The sequence below is a fragment of the Bactrocera oleae genome, chromosome 4, assembly GCF_042242935.1.
Source record: "Bactrocera oleae isolate idBacOlea1 chromosome 4, idBacOlea1, whole genome shotgun sequence".
NCBI classification, from domain to species: domain Eukaryota; kingdom Metazoa; phylum Arthropoda; class Insecta; order Diptera; family Tephritidae; genus Bactrocera; species Bactrocera oleae.
In genome coordinates, this window is record NC_091538.1 from 46,476,554 (window position 1) to 46,495,559 (window position 19,006).

Sequence of the window (19,006 nt, forward strand, 5' to 3'; positions counted from 1 at the left end):
CTATGAGAGCCTACGTAAGTGGTCGGGTTCAAATGAATACACTGTGAATTCCTATTCAAAAGTTGTTGTTAATTTTAAAGAGCAGATTCGGTAGTTTCAGAATATAAATATGGATGTATATTCACTACGAAAATGGCGCTACTTTAATTTTACTTTTACCAACAAACCCTTTGAATGGTAGATACTTTGGACCACAAGAATATTCCTTTTGAACAACAACATACCCGGCTTATCGAAAACTGTTAAAGAATAGGTTATACACATACACATATATACATAAACACATTTTCAGTGCTTCCAGTATTGAAAGATATCTGCTATAAACTCTAGAATTTAAACCAACTTTGTAACACTTGTTGTTGCTTTGCCATAAGTTAACACCCTAATGACCAATTCACATAGAACTTTTGTTTCGCTTTGCGTCAGACAGTTGTTTTAACAGAAAAGTTCGATGTACGCTTCGGTATGAATACGTTCACATAAAACGTTTTCGATGCGAAGCTAAGCAAAATGTTGGGCAGCTCTCGTCTTTTTATGCTTTGTCAAACAATAGCGCCATTTTTATAAGACAAAAACACTGAAAGCAAAGCCTTCATTGTGGCATAACCTTTGTTTTCTACGCTTCGTTGTTTCAGTACGAACTCTCATACACAGCGAGGTAAGTTGTATGTGAAAGCGCCTTAAGCTTGTTTTTATTTCCGCCTACCATCGGATTGTACAAAAGACGGAAGGGAAATGGAATTTTGCAAACCAAGTTTCTACCTTAGCAGCATTCTTTAATTCTTTTACTAGATTTTGAAGATGTGCCAAATTCGTAAAAAGTTCAAATCTTCTCTTCTATACTACTAAACAAATATACAATTCACTTACTTTTGGTGTTTTCACATATTAATAGCAGTTATTTTAATTTAAATATGCAATTATATAATGTGCACATTTCGAATATATTTGTTCATAACATTTTTATACCATTGGAAAAGCAACTCTTCGATAGGAAGTCAGCTGTTCCTTAATAAATTTGTATTGTCAAAACTGTTCTCAATAACGTTGCCATAAGATGCAAAAGTTGATATCAAAGTGGAATAATAACTTAACTACAGTTAATTTTACATACAATGTTTTTATTCTTAACAAATTCAACATTTTTTATTATTACAACACTTAGGATTACCTTTTAAATTAAGTTTTTACAAATTCGCAAAACTGATAACAGTAGAAAATTTACTTTAAAAATGTCCGGTAACTCTATATTTTGACAGTTGATTACTCTTGGTTGTTTTATTGATGATTAATGCAGATACAACAATTTTCGTAAACACACAAAAGGATCACAAGTGAAAATTTATAATAAATCCAATAAGTAGTTTAAAAAATGGCTGCTTTAAAGGGTAATATAAGACAAATTACATTGTTTCATCATTGTTTAATATTATTCTTGTATTTTTTGTATGTGCTTTGTTGCTGCGCTGATGCATTATCTCTATGACGGAATGGTTATATATGTACATAATAGCGTAAGTTAACAAAAGATCCAAAGTGATAACCTAATCTTATGCCCGTGACAGAAATTTAACAATACCATAATATAAAAACTATGATATTTGGATTACTACGGTTGATGACACATATGTTCATCAATTTAGTAAACTCAAATACAAGCTTTTTTTTGATAGGCAACAGTTTTTCCACATGTTGGCTCCAAACTTTAAATAAGGACTTCGTTTCGGCAGTGCTCAATTAAATGCGCATTTTTTTCATACTTTCCATTAACTTTTAATTGTCATTTTTGCAGAAAATTTGAAGAGCTTTAGTGCAAAAGCTTTTATCTAAGTTCGCTACATATTGTTTTAGCTGTGTAAAAAGTCGGATTATCCAAAGATAACATTAGATCGTTCCTTTGCGAGCAATGGATTACTTTACATATCTAGCGTCATGCAATTAATATTCCTTTTTAACACTTCATGTCATGGCGTGGGATCACACTTTCTGAACAGTTAATAGAAAGCAAATCGAACATTCCTTAAGCTCTTTTTGACCTCCGAAACAAGGGCAGAGGGAGTGATCTACTTTGTCTCCGTAAAGAGCGCAAAAAGAGTAATGTGCTTTTTGTGTCCAGAAAGAGCACGAAAAGTGACTGCTTTTTTTTATATATTTTTAAAAATTAGTAATCCACTTCACAAAAATAGTTATAATGATTAAAAATACAGTAAATAGTTGTTAAATGGTAGAGCTTATTTTAATATAATATATACGAAAAGTTCTGAGTCGGAAAAGATTTTGGTGAATAGGTCTTTTGGTAGAAAGTTGCCTTACGTTTCTAAAGGGCAGTTTAATCGATTTTTCAAAATCCCCATATGATGTAAAGTGTTATTTAACGGATTCTGCAAAAGATGAAAAAGTAGATAACATATTAGTTACCTAAGATATTATATAATATAAAAAACTCAGATCTTGCCGAAAAAAAGGAAATTATTTATCGGTGTTTTGTTTGTCGAGGCATCCCAGTTGACTTTTAGCAAAACGTTGTTGTGTAAAATCTTTGGTAAGAGCTTTTCAAGTTAGATCTTATCGAACATGAATTTTATATAGCAAATCTGGAAAACATTAAAAACTCCAAATAACTTTTCTATTTGCAAAAAGATTGATGAAATTGGTCTTACCACTTCGGATTTCGGTTTGTTTTAATCAGCTCTTTTGTTTAGCTCAACCAGAGAATTGATTGGACAAATTTGCAAGTCAATACTAATTGGGCGTAAGGTTTTTCCAATCGCATCCAATATTACTGTCTGTTTGCACATAGTTTCTTTTAACGTCCCGATTTCGGCTAGTTTATTTTCCATATTATTTTAAAGCTTCGCTTTTCACTAATTGCCTTAAGTAACGAGAGAATAAATATTTTTACACATTTTTAATAAAAATTACATAAGTTGCTTATGTATAATTAATCACCTTTTACCCGTAAAACAACTGTATATATTCGCGATACTTGATTCACGTTCACGCGTTGATTACAAAATTCAGACTAATTTAAAGTGTCAAAATACGCGTTTATTGAAAGCTAAAGGAGTTTCACAACAGTTAACAATTATAATTTGCCGTTATTATTTATCCTTTATCCATTTATTTTGTAGTAATAAGCGAAGAAGATTTTTGTAAAACTAAACGTTTTGTGCCCATTTAATGAAAATGGATGAACGAGTCATTACTCCTTAATTACTCGATTTTGGTATGAATCCATACATTTTTTACTGGGTTGCTCACATGGTAAAGTGCTAGTTTATGGTGATACATATGTATCTGGTATTCGTTCATAGTATGGTATTGTTACCACATGTCTGTCACAGGCATTATTGCGTTGTGTAAACTGTTTATTTATTTTTCCACTTTGCTTTACTAATACAGATTACTAGTGTGCGCATTTTTAACATGCTTGGGCATGACATTCCTTATATTGGCGTGCGCAGTGCCACAACCGAAGATTTTCTATCCGTTCTTTGTGTTGCTATTTTACGTCCTATCCGTGTTACCGGTATTCGTAGCCAAACGCTTCAATCAAGGCAATGAAACTAATCCAAAGACAGAGTTCGCACTATTCCTTTGCGCTGGTATGGTGCTGAGTGCATTTGCTTTTCCAATGGTACTAGCGCATAGTCAAGTGGTAAGAAAAATCTTCATATATGTGCATATGTATATACACACATTGTCTTCTAATCTGATTTACTTTTTAGATTACTTGGACCGCAGCTACACTTACAATTATCAGTAATGTGATTAACTATTTAACTATATTCGCTTATTCAATGAGAGATAGTGAATTTGATGCACCCTACGGTGGAATGTTCTAAATACTAGTTTTTTATTTTTATCTTGTTTTTGTTCTTTTAAATATTTGAATGAAGAGACTCTAAACAAAAGGACTGTAACGACTGCAAATAGTAGTATCTACATGATACATATAAAACCAACAACAACAACAACAAAATATCATCGCAAATACAACGCAATGTAAACTACGATTTGAAGAAAATTTTAACTCCCGTTGGACTTGAGTGTAAACGTCGTCGAGATGCAAGTAGATTTTACAAAGGCTCGGTAGAATATCATACGCATTGCAGTTGTATACAGAAACACATACATAAAGTAATAATATTTAGTTTTAAGATGAAAAGCTTTTTGTATCTACAATTGATGTGCTAAAACAGAAATTGCTGCTAAATTGGCACATTTTTTGTTTCGAAAAAAATTACAAAGTCGGGCGGAATTAAACTAACCAAGTTACTCGATTTGAAGAGACACGAATAAAAAAAAAATAAATAAAAATAAATGTATGTTATATAAACGTCATGCGCAATATTAGGAATCTCCTTTGTGTAGTAATAGACACTTAATGTTTGTATGTGTAGTACGGAATTACAGTATGTGGCACCACTGCATTGCAATATTTTATTTTAAAATTTACTAAATAATCCATTCAAAACCATTTTATGAATAAAAAAATTGGCAAACGAATTAAGTAAATTGAATAATTTTATGTTAATTGACTTCTATGAGGTCAAATCGTCATCTAACACTCTTTACTTCTAGTTACCGACCCAAACAGGGTCAGTGTGAGAATATCATCATTCTCTATGGTCCGAACCCATCAAAATATCTTCCTCAGCTTATAATTAGATGCCTTCGGACAATAAGTTTGTTTTTCATCCGAACAGTGGTAAGAAAACCGTTACAAAAAAACAAGAAGATTAGATCACAGTTGGATCTGTTCATGATTTGTTTTCTAAAAACTCACTTTAAACTAAAAAGTAAAAAATTATTCCTTATATAATGTAAACTGACAGATATATTGACCGAAAAATACTTGTATTATTGGGAGAAAAGCGTGGTATGGTGCGTGTCATAATTTTCGTATATCGAGCCCATCACGCTTTTCTCTTAATAATACAAATATTTTTCAGTCAATATTTCTGTCAGTTTATACAAGGAATTATTTTTCACTTTTTAGTTTGGAGTGCTTTAAAAGTGTATTTTTTAGTTTTTTTAAACTATATTTTTTATACTCTAAACAAGTTATTTTGAGTTTGCCATAAAGTTTGTAACACCCAGAAGAAATCGTCGAAGACTTTATAAAGTATATACTATTTATAAATGATCACGTGGAGCTGAGTCGATTAAGTCATATCCGTCTGCCTGTCTGTATATATGGAACCTTTTCTCTCCAAGGTGCTGCTAATTTGTCGGAGGCGCCGATATTGGACCACTAAGTTCTTGTATGAATAACTTTTTTATTTGACAAGATATCTTAACGAAATTTAGTGTAGGTGATATTTTTAAGCCAATGCTAAATTTCTTAAGAAATTTTTCATATTGGACTTCTATAGCATATACATAGCCGGCATATAAACTGAATGATCAAAGTCAAGTTCTTGTATTAAAAACTTTTATTCGAGAATATATCTTCAGGCAATTTGGTATAGATTATTTTCCAAGACTACACTACAATCTCAGAAGATATTTTTCAAATCGGCCTATAAACTGACAGATCGAAATAAAACATGGAAGCTTTGGTGCAACCGAAGTCAGCGGTTTTTCTTGTTTTTTTTTTTTTTTAACAAAGAATTTAATCACATTTCCAACTAATTCATCTACGCTCGGTTTACTACTAGGATGAAGGTGTATATATTTGATTTGATTATTATTATTATTATTAACGCTAATATCTGATCCATTGCAATACTCTATACAAAACAAAAACCTAAAGTCGCTAAGGGCCTGAATTGTGGAACAGACAAGGGAGCACTAGTGGCACTATTAGGTCAAAGGTGAGGAAACTAAAGTATCGTGAAAGCCATGACCTTCGCACAGTGATAGGTTGCCTCCTGATGTCTCCTCAATATATGTCTAAAAATACCTGCTGGCATGTTTTCATTAAAACCATATCAACAGGTATTTGATTGAAGCATAAACACTTCCCAGGAACATCAAGAACTAAAATTGATATACACCGTGTCAAATCATCGAGGACGAAGAGCTAGAATTGCTGATTGGGTTCTGGATATTGTGGTAGGTTAAACACCTACATGCTTCTACTACCACATATATATAATGTGATGACATAAGACACTATTTACCTAATCCAGAATCGTCAAAAAACCAGCTTTCTTTACCTTTCGTGTGTTCATGTATCTTGAATACTAATAATAATGTTCCCAAGACGAACGAACTCGAACACTTAACTGGCTATGAATGGTTACCACACATTATTATATGATCTGCGTCGTAACTATCTTATTAGTATCCCCATGCTTGTATCTAATATCCTTCTTGTTTGGTTCGTGTACAAACCGTTAGATGACACTTATTGCAACATCCGGTGTCAAAATTAAGCAGGGCTTATATAATAGTATAACAAAAAAATGTCAGAAACTGTCGTATGACAGCCGCGATTACTTGACCGGGTGATGTGGATTTATATACATATATCCGACTAAAGAGTTAGTTGTTAGAGTATTCGATTTGAAAGAGCAAGAGCCTTAAAACGTTTTGTTTTTTTTTAAAACATGTGAACCAAACGGAACGGATTTATTAAACTTTATATGAATAAATAAATATGAATAAACACTATATTTACCCAACACAACTTGAAATATTACTTTGCTGGGCGTCAAACAGTCTTACAAGCTTCCAAGCAATCGCAAGAAAGCTTTCGGAAGCTCTTTCGAACATCACGCTTTTCACGTAAAACACTTGTTGTGGCATATCTACATACGTCGTTCAGGGAATCCCACTTGACACAGCTAAAAACAACAAAACAACCAAGCGAATGTCAATAGATGCAGACATTGTGGGATTAAAATCAAATTTCGCCGACCACATTTGTCGGCTAAACATGTTTAGAACCGTGAGATGTGAGAGTGGGATACAAGTTGGATTGCCAACTCTGAGAGAATATATTTTTTAGAAAAATATTAATACAGAGATATTGGAAAAACTTATATAATGGATGCCTATTTAGAGGACTACATACAAGTATATGGTTTTTAAGAGACAGTCCATTTGTTAGAAAAGCTTTCTTCTTCCGAAGATAATGCCAGCAGATAGAGGGAAAGATTCAATGGACACGTTCCCACGAAAGTCAGGTCTAAATAACTAAAACGGCATGTCCGCAAAACCATATCAAAAATGTTGTATGCCTCTACATTAAGGACAACAACAACAATTAAAGTTTTTTCTGCAAAGTTAATAATAATTTTTTTAAGTTCAACGTATATTTTTTACTCAAGTATCCTATAAGGCGGTAGTCTCTTGTCCTCTCACCCGAAATCACATGGCACATTCTAAGCGATAATAATGCAAGCGCGTTGGCATCCCTGAACGGGAAATACCACAAGCAATGTCAACAAAAATACTCCCGATGGCCAACAAATTCGGCTAATATGACTGAGCGACCACCCAAAAACTTTCGGCCGAGTCAGTTGCTCTCGTAACGGCGGATAACGCGCAACAAAACGGAACAGCTTGAGCGCACGGTCAAATTGTCTGCAACACACACACATACTTATATACACCCATATAATACATAAGTGGAAACAACTAAAGCATGCAAATTTTTAATTAGAAATTTTTGGTGAAAATTTGTGAAAAATAAAATAAGAGCATTGCAAAAGTAAAATATGTGCAAAAAAATTTAATAAGAAATACAAAAGCGAAAACAAAGCAATAACGTGTGCTTGGCATTTGGAATACACAGAGAAATGTAGAATGAAAAAAGTGCATGCCAAGTAGGAAAGAATCGATGAATTGATTGCGTACTGCGGAGGAGGCAGCGGGTGAGCGTAGGCCAACGGGCGAAGTCAGCTGGAGTTTGAAAAAGTGAAGTTTAAGCAAAACTAGCAAATAGTGTAGCAAAAAAAAACAACAAAAAAGCTAATGAAAATGCAAATTGAAATGTGTTAAAAAGCCATACAAGGAAAAAAATCACAACAACAACAGCAAAATTTTTGCGAAAGGAAAGTGAAAATTTATGTTGCAAAACATAGTTATTGTAAGGATCTGCGCCTGCAGCGCAGTTGGCATAGATTTTTGACAACCTCTATTGCCTACTTACAAGCGTGTTGTTGTAAAATTTCGGTAGTCACCTATTATTGTTATTGTTGCCGCTGACACGGTTTCGGTGTTAAACCTTGTAGCATATACATATGTATATACAAAAATTTGTATTTACTCACATACACACACACGTGTAGTTAGATCTTTAAGCCTGTATTTATTTATATGCATAGTTGTTTTTTGTTGTTTTACCTTTTCGGTTTTTGCAACATTTTCTTTATCGATTAATTATGAAACGATGACATGGCAAGCGAACTGCTCGTGTGTTTGGCAAAATCATACTAAAACAACAACAAAACCAAGTATTTGTAATGTTGTATGTATGTATCTATTAATATTCACACCTTTTTTTGTAACTTCGGTAATCGATAAATCAGTGCGTTACATAAATTTGTTGTTGACACACGGCAAGGCAGTCATCAAAGCACGCCACAATTAACATATACATACAAATATACAAACAAGGTAGTATTAATAGACGGTGCAACATTTGATTATCGCACAGCTTCCGATTTTGTAACAAAAGCAATAATTCAGTCTTTCTCAACAATACAAAGCTATATATACTTGTACATATGTATATCCATGTCTATATGTTTGTGTTCTCACTGTCAAAGCTGCAGTTTGACACTTTTTTAGGTCTCTCTTTCTTCCGGTTTTACTACGGTTGACAGCTACAATGATACAAACATATATATATATATATTTAGAGAATGATAGAAAATTGATAAAGTGACACAAAAAGAAGACCTACCTCATGGCAGTAATTTAGAAAATCATTCATGGGTCTTAAATAAATGTTAGAAGTAGGCTTGGCTAGGTTAATATGTTAAGGTTAGCCGATCTTATCTTTCGATTCGTGATTTGCTCACTGTTATGCACCAAATGCAGGAAACCAAAAGTTTAAGCCATGTTAAGACAGCTGCCTTTTATGAACGATATTTCCCTTAATAAATACACTTCCGTATTTGTCTTTTTCTTGCAAGACCGACTGCTGTTAGATTACGCCGGAAATGGTCGTGTTCAAATAAATAGTAAATGGTAGTGAAAGTATACTGACGAAACTGAAGGAGGTTCCACTCATTTATGGAACCAACTTTGTTCTAAATGTTATCGTTGTTAGATATCAAAGTAAATTTGTACTAATTTAATAGGGACAACTCCCCCGAAATGGTGTTAAACCTCTTCTTTAAAGAGCTAGTTGTATTAAAAAGCTAGCGGAATCCTGTAAATGAACTCAGTGAACCGTAAACTCTTACCGAAAACTTGATTTGACTCATCCAAATTTAGTGGATTTAGTGGAAAGAGGAGAATCACCGAATCACGAAGAAGTAATTCTCCTCTAAAAGTGTTTCACAATATGTTGCATGTATTTATTTCAACCATTTTAGACTTTATCTGTAGTTCAACATTATAACATCTGATCAAATTTGACCTAGACTGACCAACCAAATCCACATTTTCACAACAAATCTTTATCATCTTAGTCGAACTTTTCATCCATTTGTTATACGCCTCGTTTTAAATGGTGAATAGTGTACCATCTGAGCAACTTTAAGCCGGACTGACAAAAAACAAATTTCAGGTATTTTAATACAAATTTTATCATCTTAGACCAATTTTTCACACACTTGTTAAAAGCCGCGGCTGAAAAGGTCTACAGTGACTTCAGCGAATTTTGGTTTCTTAGATCTCAGCTAGTTTTTGGAGCGTCAATTGCTAGATTGTTGGAGAGTGTTTACATCCCTTTTGCGACCTCTACTTGACATTGTTTTTGCGAAAGATTCAGTTATTTTGATACGAGTCTAGCATTGACACGCTCCATACCCAAAACATTAACCAAAACGTGTTAGTAGATCCATAAGAGATGTTTAGATCCTCTGATATCTTTCTGATGCCAATACGACGATTTTCAACCACTGTTTCTTTAACTTTTTCAACGACTTCAAGACCTTCACTGAATGCTTTATGCCTCTCAAATACTTGTGTTCGGGATAGAATAAACTCTCCGAAACACTTCTGCAATATTTTGAACCATGCGTAGCCGTGACTTCATTGGAAACACTAAATTTCAAGCAAACTCGTTGGTCAATATTTTTCCATGGTAAAAATCAACAGATTAACTTTTCGCGTCGTAAACAAACTGCTGCCAAACACACACTAATTGACACATGGGGATCAAACTTCACACGAACATAAAAAAAGTTGTAATCTAGAAAATAAGAAATTATCGATTCAGTTTCCGCATGCAGTTTAAATAGACCAGTCCGGTTCATATTTGGTCAGATGGTATATTCCAAACCGTTGAAAGTTTTCATTTTGGACTAACAGTAAAACAAATGAAACACTTATGCTGCATTATAACTTAAAAGTAGATAATTTTGAGAAAGAAAACCACCTGTTTGCCCACAAAATGACGATGCCACAAAATTTATTACGTATACGCCGTGTATGTCCGTCAACAATAACCCGTTTCTAAAAGCATGAGAACAAATATTGACATGACGCACAGAAGACTAACCGAAAAGAGGAAAATAAACTAAAATTTTACTAAAACAAAAAAAAACATTTTATTTACTGCCCACACACATGGACGTGCATGTGTGTGACATTTATTGGTGACTGCATTCTGTGTGCGAAGTGTGATGTGTTCAAAAATAGATTTAAAATAAAATACACGCTTATGCTGAACAGACTAGAATACGCATAAACATACATATATATGTGCAGCTGTGCGTCCGTATGTTTGTGCCAGTTTACCACTTGTCTTGTTGTCGCTCAAAGCATTCGCTTGTGTTCATATATTTTTAGTTTTATTTTATTTATTTTTTTTTTTTTTTTGATTATTTGCCAGAGTTCAATGTGAGCATGCGACGCACTCACCCACTTATCGATGCCAATTTGTTTGTGCACACGTCGAGCAGCGCTCATTTGCCAGTCACACTTTTATTTCTGATATCAAAAATATATTTTACAACTTAATTTCCATGCAGACGTAAATAGCGTCCAATAACACTTAGTATTTATTGTAGTTTTGCGAGATACAAAACAATTTTTGTTAATATTAGAATTGAACGAGTGATGAACGGCATAAGTGGGCGTGTGACAATTATATTTAACAAACACAATTTATATTTTTGCGATGCGTTAAATTAGTTTTTGTGGCCTGCAAGTGGTTTCTGTTTTTCTTTTCTTTTTATTGTCCATACAGCTGGATATTGTATAGTCTATAAATAACATTTTTCTGATTTTCATAGCGAATATTTTCATTTAATTGCTATTCCAGCTGAGTGTTCGACGCTGTGCTGTCTCTGTACAATGACATTCAGCTGACTATCTATTTGAGATGCGTTAAGAATGACGTTCATGCCCTAGCCTCTTGTTAAGAGGGTTTTTATTAGACATATGGCTTTAAAGAAGAAATAAAACGCATACTTTCTTATTTGATACTCTACTCCACAGCAGCAATAGCGTATGGCGTCTCCAAGGATGCGTGTTATGCACTAGAGTAAACGTGGTGCGAACCGATCCATGGTTGCCCGAATTACCGGAGCCTCGCGCGAACAGCTCATTATTTTGGTAATAAATTTGCGCGATTTGTTCCGAAGTAAATCTGTTCATTATAAAATGACAAAGCAAACTGAGTATAAATCAAGTAACAGCTGTTAAAACGACCAACTCAGATGAAAGTATTGCCTCATTGAAAACCACTTAAAAACCGTTTAAAAAAGCACCCGTTAGTAACTTTAGTATAGTATTCTCTACCAGAGACGATTATTCGATTGTGTCCCATCAGTCAGGCCCATAAACCTTTCAATTACCCGGCACATTGCAGTTTTCTGGTCCCCATTTTGACATGATATTAAAAGTTTGCTACGCCAGTCCTACCTGAAGGGATTGAAGAGCCAGCGGAAAGTTGAGAGAAGTCTTCTAAGCTCTCCAGCAATTCAAATTTCAGACGGGCGAAACTGCAATGATTTTTCAACATCTTTCAGACAGATGAGCATCCTGTCTAATTACAGAAACACAATATTGATCTTGATTTCGATAGCTATGCGCTCAAGATTACTCAAGGAGTATTTCAATTTCAATTGCACCAAGCATGCTTCAAGATAAGATTTCTAGGGGAATCGTGGCAAACTGTAAATTCAATAAGCTTACAAAAACAGGTCGGTGCTCTGCTGTTTTCTTTGGGTCTAGAACTAGACGCCTAGAATATTCATAAGCTTGATTAGAATTGGTCAACAATTATCACTTGGGCGGCTGATAGATAGTTCTATTCTACTCTTAGCCAAACTAATTTATCCCAGTTGTAGAGATTTTAGTCGGACGTTGTCCAATAGACTTATAGAATTGTGAAGCGAAACAATTTTTTATAATGCTTGTATGGAAAACTTTTTCATTTGAGGAGATATTTTCACGAAATTAAGCATGCGTTATTGTTCTAGGCAACGGTGCAATCTTTGAAGAAATCGGACCACAATAGCATATAGTTGTCATGCATTTTGTATTTGTGAAGGGATACGATACGATACGATCGAAGTTAACTTTTTTTCTCATTTTTTTTTAGAGTTAGGGTTTTGCTAACAAGTAAGCTAATCCCGGAAACAAGTGATAAGGCCAATCAACTTATTTATCTTACTGAAAAGTACCTGGATAATAGTCTGAGTCTCTAATATTTTGACTTTATTTAAATAAAATTCAACTAGATGCGTTCTATCCCAACCTGTTTAGAGTAGCTCTGCTTTAAGTTCAACGACTTCATTGTGCTTGACCATAGATCTTCGAAATCATATATTTTCGTAAGAGCATTGAATTAAAGTGTTCCATGACTTTAGAGAAGATCAAAGGGGAATGGCTTTTGACAAACTATGAAGAGTAAAAGTGTGAGAAAGTTAAACAGAATAAAATATAATCCCAAACTCCCAGATCCAAGAAATAAAAAAATATTTTATGAGGAAGAATAACGCCCGTAATCTATTTTTCAGTTTTTTTACTTACAAAGCTATCAGGTCAAAATAAGTTCAATGCTAAATATTTTAAACACATTTTCGTATATCCAGATATATTTTGAATAAATTTGATTCATATGATCGTAAAATATTTTATTGTTTCCATGCACAATGAATAATGCACACACAAACATGTATAACTACAAAAATGAGATTCGAAATGTGGCAGAAGATTTTAAAATCTTCCTCACTCACACAATGACGTCATTAATATCACTTTAGAATTTTGTCATTCAAAAAAAAAAAATTTTATAAACAGAATATTTTTAAAGTCACTTTTATATTATATACTTTTATTCAAAAAAAATTTATACAAATTATTTAGCATGCTCTTCTTTTTTCTACAGTTTTTAATTTAAAAATATATTTTCAATTTATTTTTTAGATTTTGCGCTTATGAACGAAAAACGTTCGAATGATTGCTACAATTACATACTTTATAATTACTTTTAGAAATTACTCAGAAAATAGTGAATTACTGAAAAATATTTGTAAATAAATTTATTGTATAGTACCAAAAATAAATAAACTCACGCACTCACTATCTTATTGTCTGATAATTGCATTTTAATAATTAAAAATTTGTAATAATTAATTAATTAATTGTGAATCGATAATTCATTACACAAATTAATAATGATTCAATTCACCTACGCCTACTGGTAAAATGATTTTTTTTATTGCTGTAAAACAAAGCAGTGAAATATTAGAAAGCCGCCAGTAAAGGATAATTATCACAGAACGAGAAGCGAGTTCTAAGGAGGCGGCGGCGGCCGTTAATACATTGAGGAACAGATACGATGGTTGTGTAGTGTTGCTGACAAAGCTGCTCTGGTTGATCTCATAAAACCAAGTGATTCTTAATTGCATACGGTTGATAAAAGGTAAGTGATATATATCAGACATACTCAATAGTTTGTACCATTTTTGTGAGAGGTTAAGTTAGAGTTACGTTAGGTTAGGGTTAGGTCCAAGGCCTTTCTGCAGTCTTCTCGATCTGTCTGCCCCATTCAGCAGGCGTGTGCCGCCACTAAACAGTGATCAGTGAGTATTCCGTTCATGTTCCTGCAGTCCCTTCTATCGAGTGCCAGTATGAAGTGTGTATACTTCCGATCTACTATCGAGTTTTGATTTTGCTTGCCATGCTTCTATCCATATCGTCATATAGACAATGCATGGGTTTTCCAATGTTGATCACGTTTTCGGGTGTCAGCCATACACCATTCTTAGCAATCTCGTCCATTATCTCATCGTCCTCGATGCCTTGGTGACCTGGCACCCAGTAGAAGTGAAATCGCTTGCATCTAGTGATACTTTCCACAGTTGCCCTGCTTTCTTCCGACCGATATGCGAAATGATGCCTTGATTGTTGCTTGGCTATCCACGTAGATGTTGCCTCTAGAGTTGTTTGCTGATGTATTAGAGGCTAGCTTCCAAATACCAAAAACCTTTGCTTGAATTTTGCTGCAGTGGTGTGGCAGTTTAAAAGGCTGCCTTATGCCTATTGCCCCCAGCTAGCATGCCTCTTCGTCAACCATATTTTCCTATGCTTACTCTGTACCTTCTTTCCCAAAGTGGGATAAGGAAGTCGGTAATTGCCAAACCTCCACTGCGCACCGAGCTATGCCCGAAGGTTCTATATGTATATTCTCCTGCCGCCAGCAGTCGCCCCGCCGATTTTGCCGCGAAATTTTAAGCGAAGTGGTCTATAGGTGGCAGGTTTAGCACTGGTACTCTGAGCTCCTGTTATGCACCGCGCAGCTATACTCTGAACCCTTTCCATTGACTTTCGGTAGGTAAGTCCTAATATCCACCACACTACTCTATCCTCTAGCAAAGTCACGAATAGACAATGCCCATTATGCAACTTGGCTGGAATGAATCCGTACCGGGAGATTTGAATGTGTCGAATGACCGGATTGCCCATTCTATCTTATTCTCCGTAATGATATGTTCGGGAAAGATTACAGCACTATTACCTCATAGCTCGGACCAATCGCGTCCCTACAGCCAGGAAAGTGCACACTCACTCCCAATGAGTCCTCATAGTTATTCGTGCATTCCTCGCAACTTTTGCAAGTAGTTTCCTAATCCTTGCCACCTCGTTGGTAGTTTCAAAGTTGCTACAAAAGTTCTTCCAGGACTTTCGTTTTGCTCTGCGCATAAACTTTTTGTATTCCCTTAATGGATCTTTATACTCGTTCCAACAGTCCTCGCTTTCTGCTAGCTTGGCCAAGTTGCAGAATTCCCGTACTCTGCGCCTGGGAGACTAGAGCTCCTTGTTCCACCAATGGGGCTTCGTTTTGTTCTTGAGTCGCCAGGTAGGGCAGGCGTAATGAAAAGTTGTATCCAGAGCGTTTTTGAATACAGTCACGCCCCTTTCAAGCTCTAATAAATTTTTGACTTTATGTCTCGAATCTGATAGATTTCAGTCTTTTGCGACATCTCCAAAGTCTATCAACTTCAAATTATTACTCCGAAAAGTCAAATCGATAGCACTGACATGGTTAGATGATAAATTTGAAAAATGGGAAGAAGATGCAAGTGCTTCAAAGTCCATAGTTTCGTTTCTCGATCACCACATGCAGAACTTGAGTAATATTTTTCAGTGCCTTTTTCAGAAAAAAATGCATTAAAAAATAATTGATTTAACGAAATTTTTGAATTAAAAAATTTGCAACCCCGTTTGCGACAAAATATTGTTGAGGTGTAAAGCGGTTTCTTTCATTTCTCAGAGGCATAATAATGACCTTGCCTCTAGCGAAAAATGCTGTTACGGTCAATTGTATGTATAAAAGGGAGACCATAATCTTTTTCAAGTGGAAAATCGTTCAAGGGGAAATCCGAAGCGAGTGTAAAAATATTTTCCACTAGTAACAGCAACTATAAGGTATATTTTAAGAATTCTACAAAATTTAAAAAACTATATTTCAAAAAAAAAAAAATAATAAATATATATAACTTTTATGATACAAAAAATACATTCGATCATACATATTTTCTCTCAATTCTTAGTTCAAACAACTCATTAAAGATCTATCTGCAAACTTATAAGTAAAACGTAAAGTCTCTAGAATGGGTCGTTGGCGGCGGGCAACGTCGACGCCACCCACAACTTATAACAAATGGATGCTGACGTTGACAGGTGAGCGTTGTGCCTATAAATAAGTAAAAGCAATTTTAATTTCATAGATACATTTCCTCACTTGGTAATAAAAATAAATATTATGCCATTTCAACAACAAATAGAAAACAGAAGAAGTCATTGCTGATAATGCAAAGTATCTTGGATACATAATTACTTATATACATATGTACCTATATGTAAACATATAAAATTGAAAAATACTTATTATGTACATTTAATATATTTTAATACAATATAAAAATTAAATTCAATTCAATTAATTTTAACTAGCGACTTTTCAGCATCAACGAGATGTCATATACTATTTTTTCAACAGAAACTAAAAATGTATATATATTACAACAAAAATAAATATTCTAAGTTTTTATATACAAGTACTTACTAGTATAAAATATTAGTATTAGCGTGTTAATGATTTCGTTCAAAAAAAAATATGAAGCTTAAGAAAAATATTTTGTAAATATTTTATAATTTCTTTATGAACTTTCATGCATTAAAACTAATTAAAATTTCATGATTTTACATTCCACTGAACAAAAACTTAATAAGTATAAGTTCTGTAATTTTACTCAAAATTATTTTAAAATATTTGCAGTCAGATTTGAACAAAAGGTATTTTCAATATGTGTTGTTACATACGCATGTACATACAATACTTACATACAGGGTGCAACCACTTTTATGGTAGTATTTTAGTAACTAACCGATTTAGTTGCTTTGCAAACCTCAACCAGGTACTAGTCTAACCAAAATAATGCGCCAAATACTGACGCTTTACGAATACGGTTCAATAAAAACATAATCTACAAAACTTTTTCGAAAATTTTGTGAAGCGAAACATCTAAACATAGTTTTTTTATCCCGATACACTGGACTCTGTGATGCTCAACTTAAAAAAAAAAATATTTTCTGGAGCTCATTATAGTAGACCTCTTTAGTGGCGATAAGGTGGAGGTTAGATCATTATGTATACCAGGTTTCAATTCACTCTCAATTCACGACTAATGCCAAAAAGAGGTAACATGGCCAACCCCCAGAATTCTAGATTTTACTTTCTCTCCCTTCTTTATATGGAGTTATTTAAAACGAAAAGTATAATTGTACACCGGCAGTATCCTCGGATCATTCACGAAATTAAGGCCAACATTCCTGCCGAAGTCATTGCTATACAGCCCAATTTGCTCAAAAAAGGCGTAGAAATCGTAGCAAAAAGAGCTCGTTTTACTATGTTATGTTCAATTAAGCGGCCACTTGATTAATATAATCAAAAACAGTTTAAATAAATTGTAAATGGTCAAATTAAGTATCAATACCTCAAATATAAAACCTAATTATACATACTTGTATTATCCTAAAGTAATTAAATTTCTACAGCTGGACAAGTTAGTGAACCCTGTACGTATATACGTATATTGATTTTGTAAAATAAACAATACTTTCCAATTTTGTTTTATCATTTTCATTCACACATCTGCTTCAAATTGTAATCTGCAAAGCAAGCCAATTTATGGTATCACAATGAAATGGAAAAAAAGATTTTTGCGTATTTTCTACATTTATTCATTTTGGTTTTTGAGGTTAACACGGAAAAATTAAAACATTTATTTGCAATAGAAACCAATAAAAATATTTATAAACCAATTTATCGCCAGTGGAAATCAAAACAATACTTTCGTTGCAGACCTATGGGTGGAAATGTGGGGTCTGGATTTTCGAGTCGTAATATATGATAGTAAAATACACATTTTTCTTATTGGAAATTTAATAAATGGTTGTTTTAGACTTCAGAAAAATTCATTATAACTCTAAACACGTGGGAATATGAATCCGTTTACTTTATGAGGGGGATAAATATTATATTTGTCAATTTCGCTATCTCTATGGGTAAATATTATAACACTCTCCAAAAAGGTATACAATTTTGGCATAATACAGAATATGAACTAAGTTAGTAGATAGATATTTAAGTCAAGTAATAATTTAACTTCAGCGAAAACCTCTTCAAATTCACCATATATGTATATTTTAGATACCAGTGTTGTAAGGTCCACTGAACGTGCTCAGTGAGACTCAGCTTGAATTAAGGTCGAAAACACTGATGGTTTAAGTTCTTCCCAAGAAATGCTCCGTATTATTCATATTGTCTAATCAAACTTTATATAGGTGTAGTAAAAAAAAACCATTATTTTTCCAATATATGTCGTTATTTATCTATATCTCGCGTTGTCCGATCATGTCCGGCTAAACGGCGTTAGAAAGATGACATTTCGTACTAAAAAAGACAGTTCTGACAGTTTTGTGATTGGTTTATTCAGTTTTGTTTGAGCGCGTGTCAAAGACGGACACTAGCAAAGAGAAAATAGCTATATTTTACAGTTTTTCTTCGATAAGGGCGAAAACGCAATTCCAATTATTGGAAAACTCGATCAAATAATGGAAATCGCCGAGTCCAAAAATCGATTACGATTGATCATAATGTTTGTAACACCCAGAAGGAAACGTCGAAGACCCTATAAAATATATACATAAATGATCAACATGATAAGCTGAGTTGATTTAGACATGTCCGTATGTTTGTATATATACGAACTAGTTCTTGTTAGGAACCTTTGTATTTGTAAAGGGTATTATAGCTTCGGTGCAACCGAAGTTAACGTTTTTTCTTGTTTTAGACTAAATATATATAATTCTTGTTTTAGACAATCTAATTATCTCTGGCTGACTAGAATGTGCGCATATT

The 19,006-nt window shown here is 33.8% G+C and overlaps 2 protein-coding genes and 1 long non-coding RNA gene across 9 annotated transcripts in view; 2 read left to right on the forward strand and 1 right to left on the reverse strand.

Moving 5' to 3' along the window:
- Nucleotides 1-1,306: 1,306 nt before the first annotated feature.
- LOC118680893 (uncharacterized) lies at nucleotides 1,307-3,407 on the reverse strand. The gene is made up of 4 exons (XR_004976531.2): nucleotides 2,950-3,407; nucleotides 2,661-2,872; nucleotides 2,456-2,594; nucleotides 1,307-2,381 (listed from the first exon to the last, which is right to left on the reverse strand). It is a non-coding gene; the product is annotated as an uncharacterized lncRNA (long non-coding RNA).
- A 29-nt stretch (nucleotides 3,408-3,436) lies between these two features.
- LOC106624274 (leptin receptor gene-related protein) lies at nucleotides 3,437-4,509 on the forward strand. Its single transcript, XM_070107962.1, has 2 exons — nucleotides 3,437-3,658; nucleotides 3,729-4,509. Exons 1-2 carry the CDS (start codon nucleotides 3,437-3,439, stop codon nucleotides 3,843-3,845), a joined length of 339 nt encoding a protein of 112 aa, XP_069964063.1. The 3' UTR covers nucleotides 3,846-4,509.
- Nucleotides 4,510-7,455: 2,946 nt separating this feature from the next.
- The window catches only part of qvr (protein quiver), a 32,826-nt gene continuing 21,275 nt past the window's right edge, over nucleotides 7,456-19,006 (forward strand). For 4 of the 7 annotated variants that reach the window (XM_070107969.1, XM_070107966.1, XM_070107965.1 and 1 more), the window contains exons 1-3: nucleotides 9,086-11,685; nucleotides 13,504-14,002; nucleotides 16,134-16,263. In XM_070107969.1, the coding sequence (XP_069964070.1) occupies nucleotides 16,194-16,263 (70 nt within the window). In that variant the 5' untranslated portion in view covers nucleotides 9,086-11,685; nucleotides 13,504-14,002; nucleotides 16,134-16,193. Of the gene's footprint in view, nucleotides 7,870-9,085; nucleotides 11,686-13,503; nucleotides 14,003-16,133; nucleotides 16,264-19,006 lie in introns of those variants that run through there. The other 3 variants (XM_036362789.2, XM_036362790.2, XM_070107968.1) reach the window with 3 other exon arrangements.

Excerpts from the sequence above, each read along its gene's own strand:
- LOC106624274 (XM_070107962.1), top strand. The coding sequence starts at position 3,437 with ATGACATTCCTTATATTGGCGTGCGCAGTGCCACAACCGAAGATTTTC. Across the intron at positions 3,659-3,728 it reads TACTAGCGCATAGTCAAGTG|ATTACTTGGACCGCAGCTAC; the intron begins GTAAGAAAAATC and ends TTTACTTTTTAG.